At 41.3% G+C, this 19914-nt stretch overlaps 1 protein-coding gene across 7 annotated transcripts in view; it reads right to left on the reverse strand.

Annotated features, from left to right (window-relative positions):
• MOBP (myelin associated oligodendrocyte basic protein) overlaps positions 1-19914 on the reverse strand; it is a 39952-nt gene that overhangs the window by 12715 nt on the left and 7323 nt on the right. For 5 of the 7 annotated variants that reach the window (XM_019727581.2, XM_074312583.1, XM_074312584.1 and 2 more), the window contains 2 exons: positions 6446-6655; positions 5776-6147 (listed from right to left, as the gene is read on the reverse strand). In XM_019727581.2, coding sequence (XP_019583140.2) covers positions 5811-6147; positions 6446-6651 — 543 coding nt within the window. In that variant the 5' untranslated portion in view covers positions 6652-6655 and the 3' untranslated portion in view covers positions 5776-5810. The remainder of the gene's footprint in view (positions 1-5775; positions 6148-6445; positions 6656-19914) is intronic. The other 2 variants (XM_019727582.2, XM_019727583.2) reach the window with 2 other exon arrangements.

Genomic DNA, 19914 nt, shown 5'->3' on the forward strand with positions numbered 1-19914 from the left:
ATATAGTGTAGAAATTAGCACACTGACACTAAAATTTATTTAGAGAAATAGAGAAACTAGAATAGCTGAAAACAATTTTAAAAATGAAGAACAATGTTGGAGAATTCACACTAATTGATTTTAATACTTACTATAAGGCTACAATAATCAAGTGTTATGTCAGAGAAAGGAAAGATACATAAATCAATGGAACAAAATAGAAAGTAACTCAGATGTTATGGTCAACAGATTTTTTGACAAAATTGCAAAAGTAATTTCATGGAGAATCTTTTCAACAAGTGGTGCTGGGACAATTGAAAATGCGCATGCAAAAAATATTGAACTTCAATCCATACCTCACATTATTTAGAAAAAATTACCTCAAAATGTATAATAGTGTATATGTAAAACCTAAAATTTAAAATTTCTAGAAGAAAACATAGGGAGAAAAATCTTTTGACCTTGGGTTAGGCAAAGAATTCTTATATACAGTACAAAAAGCATAACCCATAAAAGAAAAAAAATTGATAAATTTAACTTTGTCAAAATTTGAAATTTTGGTTCAACACAAGACTAAATAAAATGAGAAAGCAAGCCACAGACTGGGAAACAATATTTGCAAAACATATATTTGATAAAGGACTTGTATCCAGATATATTTTTAAAGATCTCAAAACACAGTAATAACAAAATTACTCACTTTTTAAAATAGGCAAAAGATTGAGCATACACTTCACCAATAAATGTCTTTAATGGGTGATAAACAAGCTCATTAAAAGATTCTCAACATCATTAGTCATGAGAAAAATGCAAAATTAAAACTACAATGAGATATTATTACACACCCATTAGGATGGATAAAATTGTAAAAGCTGACAATACCAAGTGCTGACAAGAATGCAGAGCATCCCACATTGCTGGTCAGAGAACAAAATGATACCACCACTTTGGAAAACCATTAAATATACATCTACCATACATCCCACCAATACCAGTCCTAGTTATTTACTCAAAAGAAAACTTATGCTCACCTGACTGTTTATAGCAGCTTTATTCATAACCACCCAAAACTGGTAACAACCTAAATATTCTTCAACTGGCGAATGGAAAACTGTGATAGGTATTTCCATACAAAGGAATACTACTCAGCCATAAAAATGAAAGAACTACTTATTCATGCTACAACGTGGTTCAATCTCAAACGCATTATGCTAAGTGAAAGAAGCCAGACTCAAAGGGTACATACTATATGATTTCATTTATATGACACTCTGGATAAGACAAAACTAGGGACAGGAAACAAGTCAATGGTTTTCAGGGGCTTGTGGGGTGACTGCAAAGGAGAAGTAGAAGGGAAATTTGGGGGATGATGGAAATATTCTGTATCTTGATTGTGGTGGTGGTTGTGTGCATAGATCTATTTGCTGAAAGGGCTGAATTTTACTGCAGGTAAATTATATCATAATAAACCGGATATATGTGGGATATGTTTGTGTGTGTGGGGGGGGGTGATGATGTGTATCTCACATACATGTACATGCAAGACCCTGGAGGAGACAGGTGGAGGGAGGAAAATCTCAGGGGAAGGGGTTGACCTGATCAGGGGGGAAAAAATGCCTTGTCCTGTAAAGCTGAAGCTGAGGGAAAGGATTTAAAGACAGATGTATATCCCCCAAAATGTGAGGGGGCTGGTGGAGGCTGGCTAGTCTAAAGAGGGGCTGGGGCTCATCCACCTGTGGTGGCACCAACCTTTAAGGTTATAAGGCCTTTCCTTGCCATGCTTAGCATCCATAATGGGGCTCAGCAGTTGGGAAACTACAGTCGTGCAGGTGAGTCATCAGCTTGTTCTAGAATCAGGGATTTGTGAAATGAGGGTAGCAGGAGGGTGGGCGACAGTGGGTTTAGGCTGTTAAAGAGAGATTGATTAGCTATATGGTCTAGATTAAGGACATGTGGCCAGGGAGGAGCTGTCCGACAGAGAAAACACACACAGCGGATAGGACTGGAGGCCTCTCTGGCTAGCCCAGACCTCTGCACAAGCACCAGCTCTGCAGACATTGTGCTGTAGGGACCACCATGCGTGCAGAGGCCTTCTCCGGAATGGGAAGGAATTTATGACTTAGATAGAGCAAGATTCAAGAGATCAGTCATCCAAACTCACAAACGCAATAATGAAACCTGAGAGGCAGGCAAGGCAAGAGAACAAAGTGCTCAGGCCACTTTCCTAACGGCTGTTACCTGGAAAATGACAGGTGAATTTCGGATTTTGTTTGGCTGATAAGACCAAAACTGATTGCCAGGGCATAACCATTGAGGTAAAACTAAGCATAATATACTCCTGGATGGAATTTTCCCACCAACATGTAAGAAAGAAGGTCTTTCTAAGACCTGACTATAAAGTCAGTGTTTGTTGCCTGGAGAAACAGAGGGAGGGCTCAGAAAAGGGGCTGGAAGGGCCAGTTTACCCAATCTTGCATGAAGCGAGAATGTCCATGGCTTTCTGGGAGGAGACAGTGTAGAGCATACCTCTTGGCGTCAGGAAGGACGAAAGGAAGACAAGTCATGACACAGAAAATGTCTGGGGTAAGTTTGGGTCCACGTGGCTGAAAAGCAGGCAGGCTACCTCTGCCTAACTGCCTGAACCTTAGCAGCTGGCCCGACACCTGCTTCTGTCCGTGCATATTCTCCAACCCCTCATACAGCGCATGGGTCAGTGCTCTTCTGAAGTAAATGCTAGCTTGTCAGGTATGTAAGTGTATATAGTGCATCATCCTTTGGCTGTCCTGGTCATTCCAAACAAGCCCAAGGCAAGATACAAATAGGAATCTTCTGTAGTTACAAGGGGGAAGGGAGTGTTTCTGCTCCATTTACCAGTGTAACCAGCACACAATCACTCAGTTGGGATGTGTGTCCTAAGCCTCAGAAGCAATGTGCTGCCATGCCTAGGCTGGATGGTGGTTGGTCTGTAAAACCCCAAACCTGGCTGGCTTCAGTTTGAGACTCAAAACTAGAGCATTCTTTGTCTTCTAAAGACTAACTACCATGGAGCCAGAGCCCACTTAGAACCTGTACCTTCTAACCATCAGTTATCTTTCCTCGGCTTTGATTTTCCCATCTGCTGATGTGAGACAAGGGAATGGGGATGAGGGATCGGCTGAGGGTGGAGACGGACAAGCTCAGGGTTGTTTCTGGAGGGACAGCAGCATCACCGAGGGATGGGCCACTCGTAAACCCCACCAAGCAGCTGGCCCCAGGGTGGACCTCACTTTCCTTGATTGCCCAGAGCCTGCTGCAGTGCTGTACCCATGGTCTTCATGAACAGGCCATAGGTCGGTCCTCCAGGATTCTGGTGTGCAGGGCTTGATTTGGTACAAGATATGCTGTGAAAAAAGCATTCAAGGCACACACAGCACTGCCCAAATATGTGTGACTCACAGCCATAGTGGTTTTCAGAAAACCACAGATCCCAGCTCTCAGAAGTGCAGGACTGAGGAGCCAAAAGCGGCTCAGCCCATAAAGCTCATGGTAACCCTCAAAGCAAGGACGACCTGTGAAATCCTAAAATCATGAAGAGAGCAGAAGAAGCTAAGAGGGAGATGCCAGGGTTTCCTCCCATCAAATATGAGAACGCCACTATGTTCAATGCGGATGCAGGGAGTTATAAATTGGATCCAAAATTTAAATACTCTGGATTTTGAGAAGATCCATCCAAGAGTTACTAAATACTCAAAAGGCCTTTGTCAAAGTTGTTTCACCTCTAAAGGTCACACCACATGAATGGCACCATTTCAGAAATCAAGGCTGTTTCAGAAAACCTATTGTGACCCTTTCTTCAAGTACAATTTAGTAGCTCTGCTTAAGCATGAATTTTTTTCCCGTTAACCTTCCCCTCACCCTCTGATTTAGAAGGACCAAAGAGTATCAATAGAAGGAACAAACAACATGGTGGAGTGATGGCTCCAATGCATTACCTTAGGACCTCTGGGAATCTGAGAAGGAAAAACGAGTGTCTTAGGAAGGGCTTAGATGGTGCTCTGTGACATTGTGGGACATTATGAATGGAGCCCATCAGGTCCCTGGGTCCCAGGTAAGGGACAATGATTGAGGAGGCAATGACAGCATGTAATGGTGCCTCCTCTGATACCTTCTGAGAACAATTAACTGAGGGAGTCAAAATACGCCAACACTAAAATATCTTTTGAGTTTAGGTAAATAAAACCAGCAAGGCTGGGTCCACATTAGTCTTTGGCTCCCCTGAGGTTTGCTTTCATTGTCTCCTATCTCCTTTCCTTGTCCTACTTGAACTCCATCTACCAAAGCCATCACACAACTCACTTTAGATGATGGCTTGAAGCCACCACCATAGATGACATGCCTCTTATACAATTAATTTCCTCTGCACATTTCCTAACCACTTCCTACATCCAATCTTACCTGTCGTAGGCCCCTTTTACTCAGGCCCCTTAGGAGACCTTAATTTTGTGACTAGGTAACCTGGCATACAACTTCCTATTACAGTTTTAGTGGCTGTTACTTCCTTCACAAATTAACCACCTGATCTTGCTCTCTTTAATGCTTTCACTTTGGGAACCACAAATGTGTCACCTTCTACATTTCTTTACTACACATCACAGATAATGTGGATCATTGATTTATGAATGATGTAGGTCATTGTTTTTCAAAGTGTGGTCTGTGTACTGTGGTCCAGGTCACTATGCTGGGGGAGGGGAGATTGCTTGTTGAAACTCCAGACCTCACCAATGACTCAAGGAATTAGATTCTCTGGGGGCATCTTTAACATGCTCCCCAGTTGATTCTTCTGCGTACTAAATCTGTAAACATCATGTGACATGTACATGCAGTACTGCGCTATACAGGGGCCGGGTATCAGAGAAGATGTGAGAATCTATACAAATACAATGAACACTCACTATTAACTTATAAAACGGATTCATTTCCAAATATTAAAAGGACTAAAAAGTTGTCCTGCCATGTGTGTGGGCAGGGAGTATAGGGGAAATCTCTGTACCTCCTGCTCACATTTGCTGTGAACCTAAAACTGTTCTAAAAAATAAACTCTATTAAAAAAAAAAGAAGAAGAAAAAGCTGACCTGCCTAAGATGGAGCAGACGAAAATCTGGCTCACCTTTTCTCTCTACATGGATCCCCCTGCTTTTACTCATTACTCATCCCAGCCTAACTCCTCTGTGAAGTATAATCTTGCTCCGGGCTCCTATCGCCCAATGTACACACTGATGGTGATAATATCAGGGCATTTACACCCTACACTAGGACTAGCTATTCTCTTGTTTGGTCCTGGTGAATCGCTAACAACCTGGCTTGCTCACTGCCATGTTCCTTCCCCCAGCCTGGTGTATGGAACGCTATAGGCATGCCATCAAGTTTGTTGGATGACTGAGTAAGTGGCATTAACGTCTATGAAGTGTGTTGGGAGGATGGATGGACAAAATGGCTGAATCTCCCCTTTTACACATATTCCTCAGAGTGGCCATCCCCCCTTTCTCTGAGGCACAGTAATCAAAGTCCTCACTGACTCAATCTGTTACCGTGATCAATACTATGCATTGATAAATCAATAACTTCCGGTCCTACTAGGCAAAGAAAACAATGCATACTGCCATCTGAAGTATTGTACCAATGGTCTCTGTGAGGAAAACAGAAGCCACACTAGGTATTTCAAACAGAGGGGATTTAATGCAGGGAACTGATGACACAGGTTCGAGAGGGCCATTGAGATAACCCAGAAGTTAGTCAACACAGGAAGCAGCTACTAACCTTAGGGCGGGGGGAACAAAAGGGAAGAGACGGTGTTACCAGAACCTAGAAGCTTTGACCGGGGACCCCCCACGGCTGGTGCCTGGCCCTCTTTGGGGGCTGCTGCGCGGCTGCTGCTTGGACTTCTGAGGGGAACGCGGCTTGGCTGGTGGTGGTCGGACCTCTGGGCGGGGGCGTGGCTGACGCTCAGACCTCGGAGGGGACCGTGGCTCAGACCTCCTCGGAGGGGACCGTGGCTCTGACCTCCTCGGAGGGGACCGTGGCTCTGACCTCCTTGGAGGGGACCGTGGCTTGGCTGGTGCTCTGACCACCGCAGGGGGTGCAGCTGGCTGGTGCTTGGGCCTCTGAGGGGACGTTGCACGGCGGCTGGTGCTGAGAGGGCCAAAAGAAGCTGGAGGCTGGAGCCTTGGCTCTCCTCTGCTGCTTAAGGGATGCTGACAGAAGCTGGAAACAGGAAGGCAGGACCTGCCCCCCTCCCACCTTCCACTCTCCCTCTAGTACTTTCCAATGGCAGAACCTAACAGGGAGCCAACTGTCAGGGGGCTGGGGGAAGAGAAGCTTGCACAACCCCAGCTCCCGCATCACAGAGTAGGAAGGGCGGGGCTTGGAGCTGAGTGACAACAGGCGAGCGCCCAGCCCAGGTGCAGCGTGGTCAGTGCAGACCCCTTACCTGGTCTTCTGGCAGGCACAGCAGATCCAGTCCTCTTCTTTCTTCTGGTAGAAGCAGCCGCTCTTACAGAGGCTGTATTTCCGATCCACAATCTCGCGTTTGGAATTGAGGAAGGTGAATGGTGGGCAGCAATGTATGCTGAAGTGTTCAGAAAACTTCTGGTTCTTGGAGAGTCTGGGGCCCTCCTTAGTTGTTTTCTGACTCATCTCACTGGCAATCATCCATGCAGGGAGAGGTAGGGAGACATAAAATAGCATGTCACATCAGGGAACTTTCTACTCAAGGAACACACTCCCTGCTACTCTCATAGTCCACTTAATGTTCGGTGTTATTCTGCATAACAAAAATCTGGAATATCAATATCCTGCCCAACTGTGTGGAAAAAAGCTAAACTAAGGGTTTATTAATTTTTGTGTATTTTGTAATGTTTTCTGGAAATGGACTCTTTTTTCCCTTATGTTTAGTGACCCATTTAGGATAGAAAAAAAAAAATATTACAAAACCAAACATTACTAAAGTACCTATAGTGTGGTGGTTGCTTTATACACTTTACCTCATTTTTATGCTATGGCATTATCACCAACAAACTAAAGATGAGAGAAGCTAAGAAAGATGACCAAGTTCATAAAGCCAGTAAGAGGCAGACAGGGGGTTTGAATCCATGTCTGTGTGACTCCAATATCCCATGTCCTTTGGCCAGGGCCAGCACTGTCTGTGCCCCTGTGTCCAGCCGTCTTCCCCCAGGAGTAGGAGTCCAGGTGCTGGGCCCAGGCTGGACTTTGGGGGACTGGACACGGGCCAGGCATGGGATAAGGATGCACAGCTGCATAGCTCTATGTCCTAGTGTAAGAAGACTGAGTGTTGGGGAAACAGCTTCCTGAAGAAGGAAAGGTAGAGCATGGAGTTTAGAGACGTCACACAGTATGGCGGCCAGGACCTCCCTGTTAGAGCAAGAAGGTTCACAGTGGGGGACTAGAATGTAAACATGGAGAGGGTCCTGAGGGGAATGTGACCCTTAGCTGTTGTCTTTGTTCTTCCCCCATCGGTCCTTAGTCGTTTTAAAATCTACATTCACTGTTGAAAATTAGAAAATTTGGATGAATGAAAATAATAAAAATTCCTAAATTCTTATCCCATACTTAACCACTTGTAAAATATTTGAATATTTTTAGTATATTTACATGTAAATATATACTTAATAAAAAGTAGGACCATACCTTATATACTGTTCAAATTTTTATACTTAGAAAATCATTCATTTATTTAAAAAGTTTTATAGATATAGACATAATCTTATTTATAGTATTCTCTTATGGCTTTTAAAACCTGTAATAAATGTATAGTTACAGCTCCCTTTATAGTTTACATATTTGCATCTCATTTTTCTTGATTAATCTTGCCATAAGTTATTTACTTTATTATTTTTTTCAAAAACAAGCTCTTGGTTTTCTTGCTTACCTTTGCTCTTTGTTCTAGTTCATTAATTTCAGGATGCATTTGTTACTTCTTTTCTTCAATTTTTTTTAAGTTTATATTCTTGTCTTTTTCTCTATTCTTGAGTCAAATGCTTCTCACCAGCATTTATGACTGTAACTTTTCCATTAAGTACAACTTTAGCTGCGTACCACAAATATTAACATAATTCATTTTCACTTCATTTTAAATATGGATGGATTCTTCTTCAATTCATCAGTTATTTTTAAAAATCTGTTGTAAAATTTCCAGGTGTATGGAGTTCTTATTGTTATGTCGACTTCTATTAGGTTGGTGCAAAAGTAATTGTGGTTTAAAAGGTTAAAAATAATTGCAAAAACTGTAATTACTTTTGCACCAACTTAACAATTCTGGTGCATTCTAGTCAGAAAGCGGTCTGCATGATCATGACTCTGATATTTGTTGAGATTTGCTTTGTGAACTACTACATAGTTAATATTTTTACATGTTCCATGTGTGCTTGGAAAGATTGTGTATTTTTAGAAACAATTTAGAGTTATCTAATGAAGATAAAAATAGGCACAGACTACAGTCTAGCAATCTATTCTTGGGTACAACAGCCATCTTGGATCCTGGCTCCACCTTGTAGGTGAGGCCTCCTGGTTGAGCACAAGCCGGAGGAGCCTGAATCTTTGATGACTGTGGCACCACTGTTCTAAGCCTTGACTCTTGAACACTGAGCACCTTTAACATGAGACACGATCAAACTTCTACCTTGTTTAAAACCACTATTATTTCAGTTGCAGGTAATCAAATACAATTCCAAATTAATATACTCAGTTTCCTCCTCCAGAAGAGGGTTTCTTAATCAGTTTGGCCACAAATTGGGCCGCTTATACACAGTAGAAATTTGTTTCTCAGAGTCCTGGAGGCTGGGAAATCCAAGATCGGGGCCCCAGAAGATTTGGTATCTGGTGTGGGGGTACATTCCTGGTTCACAGACAAGTAAAGTAGGCGAGGGAGGTCTCTGGAAGCTCTTCTATAAGGGCACTAATTCCATCCATGAGCTCTCTGTTCTCATGACCTGATCACCTCCCAAAGGCCCCACCTCCAAATACCATCATACTGAGGATTAGATTTCAACATACGAATTTTGGGAGAACACAAACATTCAGTCCATAACAGAGGGTAATAACAAATAATAATAACAATACTTAACTCAGAGGGCCTTTTCTAGTATTAAATAAAATAATCTAACACTGTAACTAAAATACTTGCTTAATAAATTCCATTTCCCCTTTATTAAGAATTCATTCAAATGACCTAATTCCATTGAATTCTTCAGACATACTCTTTATGTATCACATCTATCTCTGATGACATTTAATTCAAGCATTAGTTACATCTTTACTTTAGCGGCTAAAAACAAATCATTATAAACATCACATAATGTTTTCACTGAAGATACCAGCTCATTACAGAGCAAAGATAATTATGAACTAACTGTTTGTCAGGATGAAGAGAAAAATAACTGAATTTGAAACTATACAATATAATCTCCATGCTTTCCAGATGTTTAAATAGAGTCTAAAACTAAAGAGGAGGGGAAAGTGAGGCAAGTATTTGAAGAAGGAAAAGGAAGTAGACAGATACCAGAGGGAGGAGAACAAGAACCTTCCCTCATTATTTATTGAGCACCTACTATGTTCCAGACGCTTTATGTCTATTATTTTTAATTCCCAAAATAACCCTTCCAGGTCATCTCTTCTGTCCCCATTTTAGAGATGAGGTGAAAAGGCCTGAGGAAGTTAAGTGAACTCTCCAAGATCAAATAATAATAATAATAAATAGCAAAGTCATAGCGGTCAATATGACTAGCTGACTAGCCACTACCCACTCTCCCCTTCTTCAATAACAAACCTTGATTTTGTTTGGCAGTGTGATATGCCCAGTTAAATATATACAACTCCCCATGTGACCACATTCTGGCCAATGAGATGTAGGCAAAAGTCCATGGGGAAGATGAGTTTTCTTTAATAATAAGACGTTTATTCAAGAAGGGACCCTCCCCTGGTGAGTGCATCCATCCCAATCCAGCTGTTCCTAGCCCCCAAGAGGTACTATTATTTCAAGCCTTTGGGCCTTGTCCCATAGGGGTCCTTACCCTGCTTCCTTCCCACCCAACAATTACACAACAAATGCCTCCACCACTGTAGAGCTGAGCCCAACGTCAAGTCACTTGTTTGGGAGATTTTCCAGAGCCTTCCCTTCAGCCGAGGAGAAATGGTCACTACTCCCTCTTTTGTGCCGTGACCTTGTTTGCTGTACATAATTCTAGGACAGCATCTGGAATCTTTAGTGTTATCCTTACTGTGTCATTGTCTTCTTAAATTTTCTGTCCTCAGAGCCTTGTACAATGCCTAATTCAGAACAAATGTTTGGTACATGCTTGATGAAAATGAAAGAATGAACAAAGAGTGTTTCTTTCAACAGCTGCAGGGCCCCTCATCCTTTCCCTGCCTGTCCTGAGATGCTCTCTAGCAGTCCCATGTCCCCTTAGGGACCTCTGCTCTAGCTCAGGAAACAGTGTCTGTTTAATGAAAAAGACAACACAAGAAAGGACCTTTCTAACTGACCTTGAAAGTTATAAAATGCTGCTCTTTAAAAAACAAAAAATTTTTTTAGACTTTATGAACCCACTATACCTTTTCCTAATTCATGCAAATTAATTAGCAAGCTTTAATCAACACACACATTTAATTATGCATTCCAAAGATGGCATTAGCATCTCTGTGTAACCACCCGTGTCATGGCTATCTTTAAACAGAGCTTCACTCATCCCTAAGGAGACTGCAGGTGGAGATTAGCACCCTGAACATAAAATGCATTGGCTTCCTTCCATCCATCATTCTTTTCTTTCTATCATCTTCTCTTAAAAGGCAACTAGAATGTGAGGTAATTATTTAATAGAAGTGGCATGTGGCCCTAGTCTTGGGCAGTCTTCTGGAAAGGAAATGCAATGCAAGTAGTAAGGTGTCATGTTGCAGCCCACGTACTCCTTCACACCTACATGGCACCACAGGAAGTCAAACATGGAAATGGGTACTGGCTCTGCAAAGTGAAGGGTGGATTCCAGTCAGTATTTGAAAAACAGAACTGTTCTTCATGTCTTGTAAATGAGGTCCCTCAGAATCACAAACAAGGACCTGCTTTTGTCTTGTATGACGAACTCAGCATAGAGTGGCAGGAGACAAGCCCTGACTCTCCAGGACCCGAACCATATGTGAGAAAACTAGCATTCCGGCTCCAGATACCAAAACTCCAAAGGAAGACTAAAACCTCTTAATATGTTACGTGGATTAAGGAGTGGGGAAAAATTCGGTTAACAAACAAAGCAAGAAATTTCAAATTTATTCAAACTCAGTTCAGTTTTACAAAAAAAAAAAAAAATCACAGCTTTTGAAAAGGAGAGAGAAACCAAACCTCTGAGTTGATACTGCCTTGATCACTTCTGGCATAAACTGTCTTCCTAATAAGTAGTCAGTTAAAGTTCAGTTCCCTCACAAGACTATTCTTTACCTCCTTCAATTCCTTCTGAAGGTGGACAAGAGTATGGGGAAGCTGAGAGTCTCATGGCAGTGAAGGAAGGGTTGGCTGGCCTGGGTGGTGTCCTCTCTGCTGGACTGTGCCATCGGGCGCCTCGTGTGGTCAACCCCCCGACATGTTACTGATGACCACTGGACGTCACAGTCCCTACTCAGAACCCTCCTGTTCTGGTCCAGCTGTCCTCGCAGCTCATCCACATCCACTACAGGTAACTTCTGGTTCCCACGCAGGCCATGCACTACATATAGGGAGTCAATAGCCCCATCTGGGGGCCACTGGCCTAGACAGCTCCAAAGCTGTGCACTCATAGGCCACATTGGACGTAGCTGAGGGCAGACCTTCCCCAGGGGCTTGCAGCTTGTCCCTACTATTCCTGTGAAAGTGTGTCAGTAGGACCCCCCCATCACACACACACATACACACACACACACACACACACACACACACACACACATACACACAATTTCAAACCTCTCTGGATAGACATCTACCACATCCCCACCATGATTTTGAGTTTTCATCTGGAGAAAAGAGAGAACTTGGGTGTCTGCCTCCTGAGCTTTTTCTCTCTCCCCATTGATTGTGCTCCATAGGATGCTGGATTCCCCCATAAATTCACCAAGTAGAGAAGCCTTGAGCAAAGGAGGACATGCTCTTTTTAGGCCTTTTCTTTCCTTTTCTCAACTCCTTCCTATCCATGGTGATAATCTCTCATTTAAACATGCACTGCCACCCCTTCTGCCCTCAAAGGATTAGGAATAATTATAGAAGAGATGGAAGTAACGGGAAATTGCAATTTTTATAGATTGGTTTCGAGAACAAGATGAAATGTCTACCATTTAAAACACCGTATTAGTTCAAAGCATGAAGAATTAACTTCAAGTGCTTAAAATATTTATAAATTTTGAATGAATTTCTGTTAGACTCTGCCTCCATTTCACAATTTAATATTTATTCTCTGAAAATCAAAGCCCTTGAGAGCAATATCTTTTAACCTTTCATTCTATGAGAGAGACAGAAATATAGTTTCAGTAATAATGTAAGGATATGAATGAGAATAGTAAATGGAATTTTACTTACTGGTAGGGACAGAGGGGTGGGGGTGGGAGAAGAAGTAGGAAAATCCCAAACTTAATTTCTGAATATTACCCCAAATTGTCATGGTCTTTCAAGAAACTGCCAGAAAGAAAAAGTGAACCATTCATAATTCTGTACATTTCTTAAAATCAGGCTAGCTTATTAAAGGAGAGAAGCTAGGCAAGGGAATCCTTCCAGTTTTATAAAAATACAATGTAAGCAATAAAGCTTTTATTTTTATTTAATTATTAATATTCTTATCATTGACGAATCAGGGCAATATTAAGTAGCCATCTGAAGACCAACTATATTAGGCGGTCATTTTAAAAGGTGCTTATGAAGAGGTTTACTGACATAAGAAAATATTTCTGTAATACCAAGTGAAGGCAGCAGGAAGTTAGGTTATTTGCCATGTGGCATCAACTCCAGGTAGCCACTATCCCAGCTGAAGCCAGTGGCAAACCACATCAAGAGTGCTCACAGCTCTCGCAGGTGCCATCAGATACCTCCAGAGGTAGCACCCTCAGCATGGGCCTGGGACAGGAGCCAGGGTGGCCTTAGCAGGAGAGAGCCACACACTCAGACCCTGCCTTGAACAGATGAGATCCTGGTACTCCAGAGACCAGGAGCCATCTTAGGCTCCTGTTGATGGGAGCTATGGAGACAGTTAGTGGCCATAATGGACCCCATTGACAGAGGGGGCCAAGCGGCATCAGGCTACAGGTGTAAAACAATGTGTACTGAAGGCAAATGCAGCCAAATACAATAGTCACACTCAGCCATTTGTCCAAGTACCCGTTGAGTGGCTACTACGTGCGGGTGGTAAACAAGACAAAGAAGATGCCTGGATTCATCATGGAGCTTAGGGTACAGCAAAGGGGACTTTAACAGACCATCTCATGAAGAGTGTAGTCAATGACTAATAGAAATGTGACTAGACTTCTGGGTACTAGGAGAGAATATAACAGTGAGATCAACTCAGATTGAGTGGCTGGGCTGGGGAAGGACTCCTGAAAAAGAAACATTTCATTTGAGTTGTAAAGCGCACATGGGAGCCATCCACATGCAGGGGAGGAGCGAGTCCCAGACAGAAGGCCCTGAGACTTGGGGTGCTCAAGAAACCAGAGAAGGGGCTGTGGCTGGAGCATCGTGAGGCTGGAGGGTGAGGTGTGTGCGAGATGGTCCAGGACCTTGACGGTGAGCTAAAGAATAGGAAAGCACTGACAGATCTTGACAAGAGGAGACAAATCTCCCCATTTATGTTCCATGATGATCACTCAGGCTTCTGGCAATGTAGATTGGAGGGGAGCAGGAGTGAAAGCACGGAGACCAGTGAGGGAGGACAGGGACTTGAACCAGAGCAGTGGCAGCAGACACGGACCCTGGAAGCACAATTAATAGGATTTGAGGATCAGCTGGATGTGGGCTTCGTTGGAAAGGAAAGGGCAAGGACGACGGCCTGGCTTCTGGCTTGAGCAGATGCCCAGTGGAGCAGTTGGCTGAGGTGGGGAAACGCAGCGGGGGTGGAGAGTAAGGGTATCATTTTGGACGTTCATTTATTCGACAAATATTAACTGAGCACCCACTTTGTGCCAAACACGTTAAATCTGAGATGCATCTGAAGATCTAGTGCTGATGATGCCACACCGTAGACTGGTCTGTACTAGAAGCATTGACATATGCCTCTAAATTGCTAAGGATCAGAGTACAGAATGAGCAACACAGGAAGCCCAACAATGAACAAGACATGCAGATGGGTGAATGGAGGCAGGAAAGAAGGACACACAGGATTTCTCCAAGGGAAATTAGGTTAGATGAGGAATCATTTTACTAGGACGGAAACAGATTTAAGGATGGGGGAAGGGAAGAATCAAGAGTTCAGTCTCAGGTGTGTTCAGTGTGAGAAACTTAGGAAGCCTCCAAGTGGCTGTGAAAGAAAATGACTGGCTACATAGGTCAGGAGATAAACCGAGCTGGAGATAGAGATGGAGACAGAGATGGAGACGGAGACAGAGATAGAGATAGAGAGAGAGAAAAATTTAAGTGTATTTGACATATACATGAGATTTACAGCCAAGGGAACATAGGAGAACACTCAGGGAGAGAGGGACTATGGAAAAGAATAATTGGGGAAAAAATTTTATTCACACTAGCAACAAGAATCCTGAGATACCTAGAAATAAAGTAAAAGTTAAAATGTGTAAATCCTTTGGGGGAAAATTTCCAAAACTTCAATGGAAATATGAAAGAACATGTGAATAAATAAAAGGAAAACTTTTTCATAGATGAAAAAGATCTACATCATAAAGATGCAATATTTGCCAAAACTAATTCACAAATACTATGCATTTCTTACTCAAATTACCAAAGATCTTTTCTGGAACATGATAACCTGATCCGATGAAAGAGCAAAGGACCAGGAAATACCAAGAAATTTCTGAGAAGAATAACAGGACTTTCTACACCAAATAGCAAAACATATCACTAAGAGACAGTAATTAAAATAGTTGGTGTTGGCTCAAAAATGGACAAATAGATCGGTGGAAAAGAAAACAGAACTCAGAAACAAATCCATTATACAAGAGAACTTGGTATGTCATAGAGATGTTATTACAAATCAGTGGGGAGAAGGCAGATTTGTCAACAGATAATGTTAATATCATTAACTTCCCAGACAATATAATTGACTACTATACACCAAAATTAAAACCTACTGTATGTCAAAAGAACCATAAGCATGGACAAAAAAATAGCAACACTGGAAGAATACAACACATATTACATACAAAAAATTACTATCCGGAATCTTTAAAGAACTGCAAATCAATAAGAAAAAGACAGCCCAATAGAAAATTAGGCAAATGTGAACAGGCAATTTAAAAAAGAGGAAGCAGTAGATCGGCAAGCATATCAAAAAACACTCATCAATTATCAGAAAGACACAATTAAAACAACAATTAGATATCATTCTACAAGATTACCACATTAGTGGAAGTTAAATAGCCTAGGGGGCAGGATGCAAAAGGTGAAGAAATTAAGAAGTACATTTTGGTAGTTCCAACATAGTCACAGGGCTGTAAAGTACAGCCTAGGGAATACAGTCAATAATATTGTAATAACTATGTATAGTGCCAGGTGGAGACTAGACTTATGGGGTGATCACTTCCTAAGTTATACAAATGTCTAATCACTATGTTGTACACCTGAAACTAATATAATAGTGTATGTGAATTGTAATAGAAAAATTAAAAGTCAAATGAAAGAGAAAAACAAGTTAAATAGCCTAACATCAGATGAAGTGAGGCTGTAGGCCAACAGGAACTCACACACAGCGATGGGTGTGTCACTCAGAAGAGCCACGTGGGCATGTGGAAACCAGCAGCTGGTAGTCACACTGCATGTGTGTGTGTAAAGTCCCAGGAAATCCACTCCTGAGTGTATATCTCAGAGAATCGTAGTCATGTGCACAGAGAGGTGTACACAACAATGTGGACTACAGCTCCATTTGAAACAAACAAAAGACACAAAACATAAACATGTTCAGCAGAGAAACGGATAAGATGCATCAATTCATGCAAGGGGATTCTGTGCAGCAGTTTAAAAGAATTAACTACATCTCTCTATGTGGCCCTGAATCCTCTCTCAAAACGCTTCCTTTAGAATGAAAAACAGTTGCAGAAATGAACAGAAGATAAACTAGAGACTGTGTGTAGATGCATCTTTGACAATATCTATCTTATCAATAGAAACTCTATTATGTGTTTATTATTTATTTATATTTATCTCCCTTCATGAAAATATAAGCTTCATGAGAGCAGCCACTTCATTTTCCATTCTACTTCAGTGCCTTCTACAGTTCTTAGCACACAGAGCCTTCAGTAAATATTGGTTATTACTGCGTTTTAGTTTGTAGATATATACGTTTGTGGGGGTTGATGTGTGTCCTTTTTCCACTACTTTTTGCAGAGTGGAATAATGGGTAGACCACTCTTTCCATAGAGGACACAAAGAGCTTCCTCATTCCTGTTTATCTGCCTCAGACTCTATTGTCGGGGAGCATCATGATTTCTTCAACAAGTCCCCTATAAGTGAACAATTTGATTGTTTCCAGTCTGTTATGATTACAAATGATGCAGGAGTGAATAAGGTGGTGTACCCGTCATTTCACACATGTGCAAATATCTGAGGGGAGAATATCTAAAAATGGGGTCAAAGAATCTATGCATTTGTCATTTTGTAGATTTTGATAGGTTTTTCAACTTGCTCTCCATGGAGTTTGTACAAATTGTCATTCCACAAGCAATATATGATCATGCCCATTTCCCCATCACCTCAACAATAAAGTGGGTTATTAGCCTCTCGGATTTTTGCCAGTCTAATAGGTAAAATATTTCATAATGCAAACTAGAGATGGTAAATCTTAAAATAGTTTAGATCTGGAAAGTCTGTAAATATGGTTTACCATAGTAACAGATTAAGGGAAAAAGTATGATCAGTAATAGATTCTAAGAAAGCATTCAATGAAATTCAGTATCCACTTATCATAAATAATCTTAGAGTACTGAAAAAGGAAAGGAACGCCCTTACCATTATAAAAAGCTAGCTACCAAAATATTTATAGTAACAGCTTACTGCTGGTGAAATCTTAGAAACATTTCATCCAAATAAGGCACCCCAAGAAGGGTTATCATTACTACTATTCAACAGAGCACTTGAAATTTAAACCAATACAACAAGCAAAACAACAAAAATAAATCAATAAAATACAACCAAAAAAATAGAACATAAAAATGATGATATACTACAAACTATTAGAACTAAAATGACAGTCCAAGGAGATTTCTGGACCCAAGATCGATATACTATGATCAAAATCATTTCTATAGATCAGTAAGATCCAATGAGAAAATGTAAAATAAAAAAAGCTATTTACACTGGTCACAACACCACAGGACACCTACTGGTAGAAATGTATCTGATGAAAGAACTGTAAGACCTTCAAGAAGAAATTTGCAATTCCTTTTTGAAGGCTGTAAAAGAAATATTCAATATCATAAGTATGCTGAATATCTCTGAATAAATCTATAAGTGTAATGCAATTCTAATAAATATCATATTTCATGTAATTGATACGATAGATCCCATAGTTATTATGGAAGACTAAGAACCAAGATGAGCCAAGACAATTTTGAATAAGAATCAGGTCTTGTCCCACCAAGTTCCCACACTCATCATAAACTATACTAATTAAAACAGTAGAGTATTGGCTTGGAAATAGACCAATAGATCAATGGGACAGAACAGAGAGCCCAAAAACAGACCCACATGTGTATAGTATTAGGTTGGTGCAAAAGTAATTGCAGTTTTTGCAATTATTTTTAACCTTTGAAACCCCAATAACTTTTGCACCACCAACCTAATAGTATGGTTCATAACAGAGGGGGCATTGTTTTATGCGAAATGGATGAATTACTCAAAAGAGAGACAAAGTGAAAATAGACCAAAGACCCCAATAAGAATAAAAATAGCAAACACAAGTCAGGAGATACTATTCAAGGGCTTAATGTGTTTAACTCATTTAATCCTCACAACCTCACAATAGCCCCATTTTGCAAATGAGAAAGCTGAGGACATAAAGGACCCCAAGACCCCATGCAAGGTAGACTAGTCTACATTGCTAACCCTGAACCACGCAGCTTCTAACATGGCAGAGGTGAAGAGGAGAGAAGGAAATCAAAGACGATGGTTTTTATAGAATAAAAGATACCACGAAGTTACAAGTGAAAAGAGCTGTACCAGTAGAGAAGAAATTATACAAACACATAAAAGTATAATGTGTTAATAATCAGAATGTTTAAAGAAAAAAACAAACTATAAATTTTTTTTAAAAGGCAAGTAATAGAAAAAGATGAATCTTTAAAAGCCAGTAATCATGTACAAATATGATTAACTGTAAGACTAAAGAAAAGGGAAATGGCAGCGAAGAAGTATCAATTCGTGACCATTCCGATTAGTCCCCAAAAGGGGGGAGGTGACGTTACAGGGTGGGGAGAAGGCAGCCAATCAGAGCACCGGAGAGGGGTGCTCGGGGGCAGAGACATTCAGCAAACGGGAACTGGGCTGGAGCTCGCCGCAAGGAACCGTCCCAGCGTGTGAGCCCTGGGCTGTCAGAAGGACGCCCGTGGCTTCCTGCAAGTGAAGAATGCATGCGGGAGCTGTTTCTGGAACTAAAACTGGGGGTTCAAAGCTTCCACTCCAGGCCCTGGCTTCTTTCACCTCCCACATCTTTCCAAAGGCTGCTCAGCCCCAACTCCTCTGCTATGAAAAGCATCACTGCAGAGCAAATTCACTCCACATTCACCACCTCCCTTAGAGACCTTGAATAGTTTCTAAAACCTTGCTAATTCCCCCTCAGGTCAGGAGCTAATGCTTTCCTCTGAGTGCAGATTTACACAGTAAAAGACAATGGCTGTCCTGTTGACCAGTCCATAGCAGCAAAAATACATTTAGGAAGTGAATTTTGGTTGTAACTACTACCCTGTTTCCCCGAAAACAAGACCTAGCCGACAATCAGCTCCAATGCATCTTTTGGAACAAAAATTAATATAAGACCCGGTTTTATTTTACTACAAGACCAGGTATAGTATAGTATAGTATAGTATAGTATAGTATAGTATAGTATAGTATAATATAATACCAGGTCCTACATTAATTTTTGCTCCAAAGTACACATTAGAGCTGATTATCCAGCTAGGTCTTATTTTCGGGGAAACACGGTACACGCTGTCTCTAAGGATACCTTTATCTACCTACTTGTCCTGGTTTATCCATTTGTGACCTTGGCAACCAAAATGTTTACATATTAGTACAATGAACATTTCACATTAGATTCTTGTTTGCAAACCAGTTCCGGGTAAGGAAAACGTCATAGAGATACTGATTTTGAATCAGGGTGCTTTTACCCAGAGAACAGCGTCTTGCCAAAATCCAATACCGATTTGAGGACCTACAGAGGCTATGAAAACATAACAGCGTAAGCAGGTCCCGATTGTCTGGGAGTTGACAATCCACTCGGGAGACAAAGCAAAGCCATCATTGCTTTGTTTTGCTCCTTCAACAAGGACAAATTAAAGTGGACCAAGGACCACACCGCCCACAGATTTTTGCAAAAGCCCTTTCTGACTGAACAAACATTACCTCTGACTTCGGCGATTCTAGAGGAGGGAACAGGTGTGACCCACGATTGGTATCCTTGGCATATAGACAATATACTTAGCAAATGTTTTAGGAGTGAAAACCTGCTGATCATAGTGAAGCCAGATAAACATGTTAAAAGTAAAGTAATTTTCTGA

This window comes from Rhinolophus sinicus, linkage group LG10 (genome assembly GCF_036562045.2).
Source record: "Rhinolophus sinicus isolate RSC01 linkage group LG10, ASM3656204v1, whole genome shotgun sequence".
Lineage (NCBI taxonomy): Eukaryota > Metazoa > Chordata > Mammalia > Chiroptera > Rhinolophidae > Rhinolophus > Rhinolophus sinicus.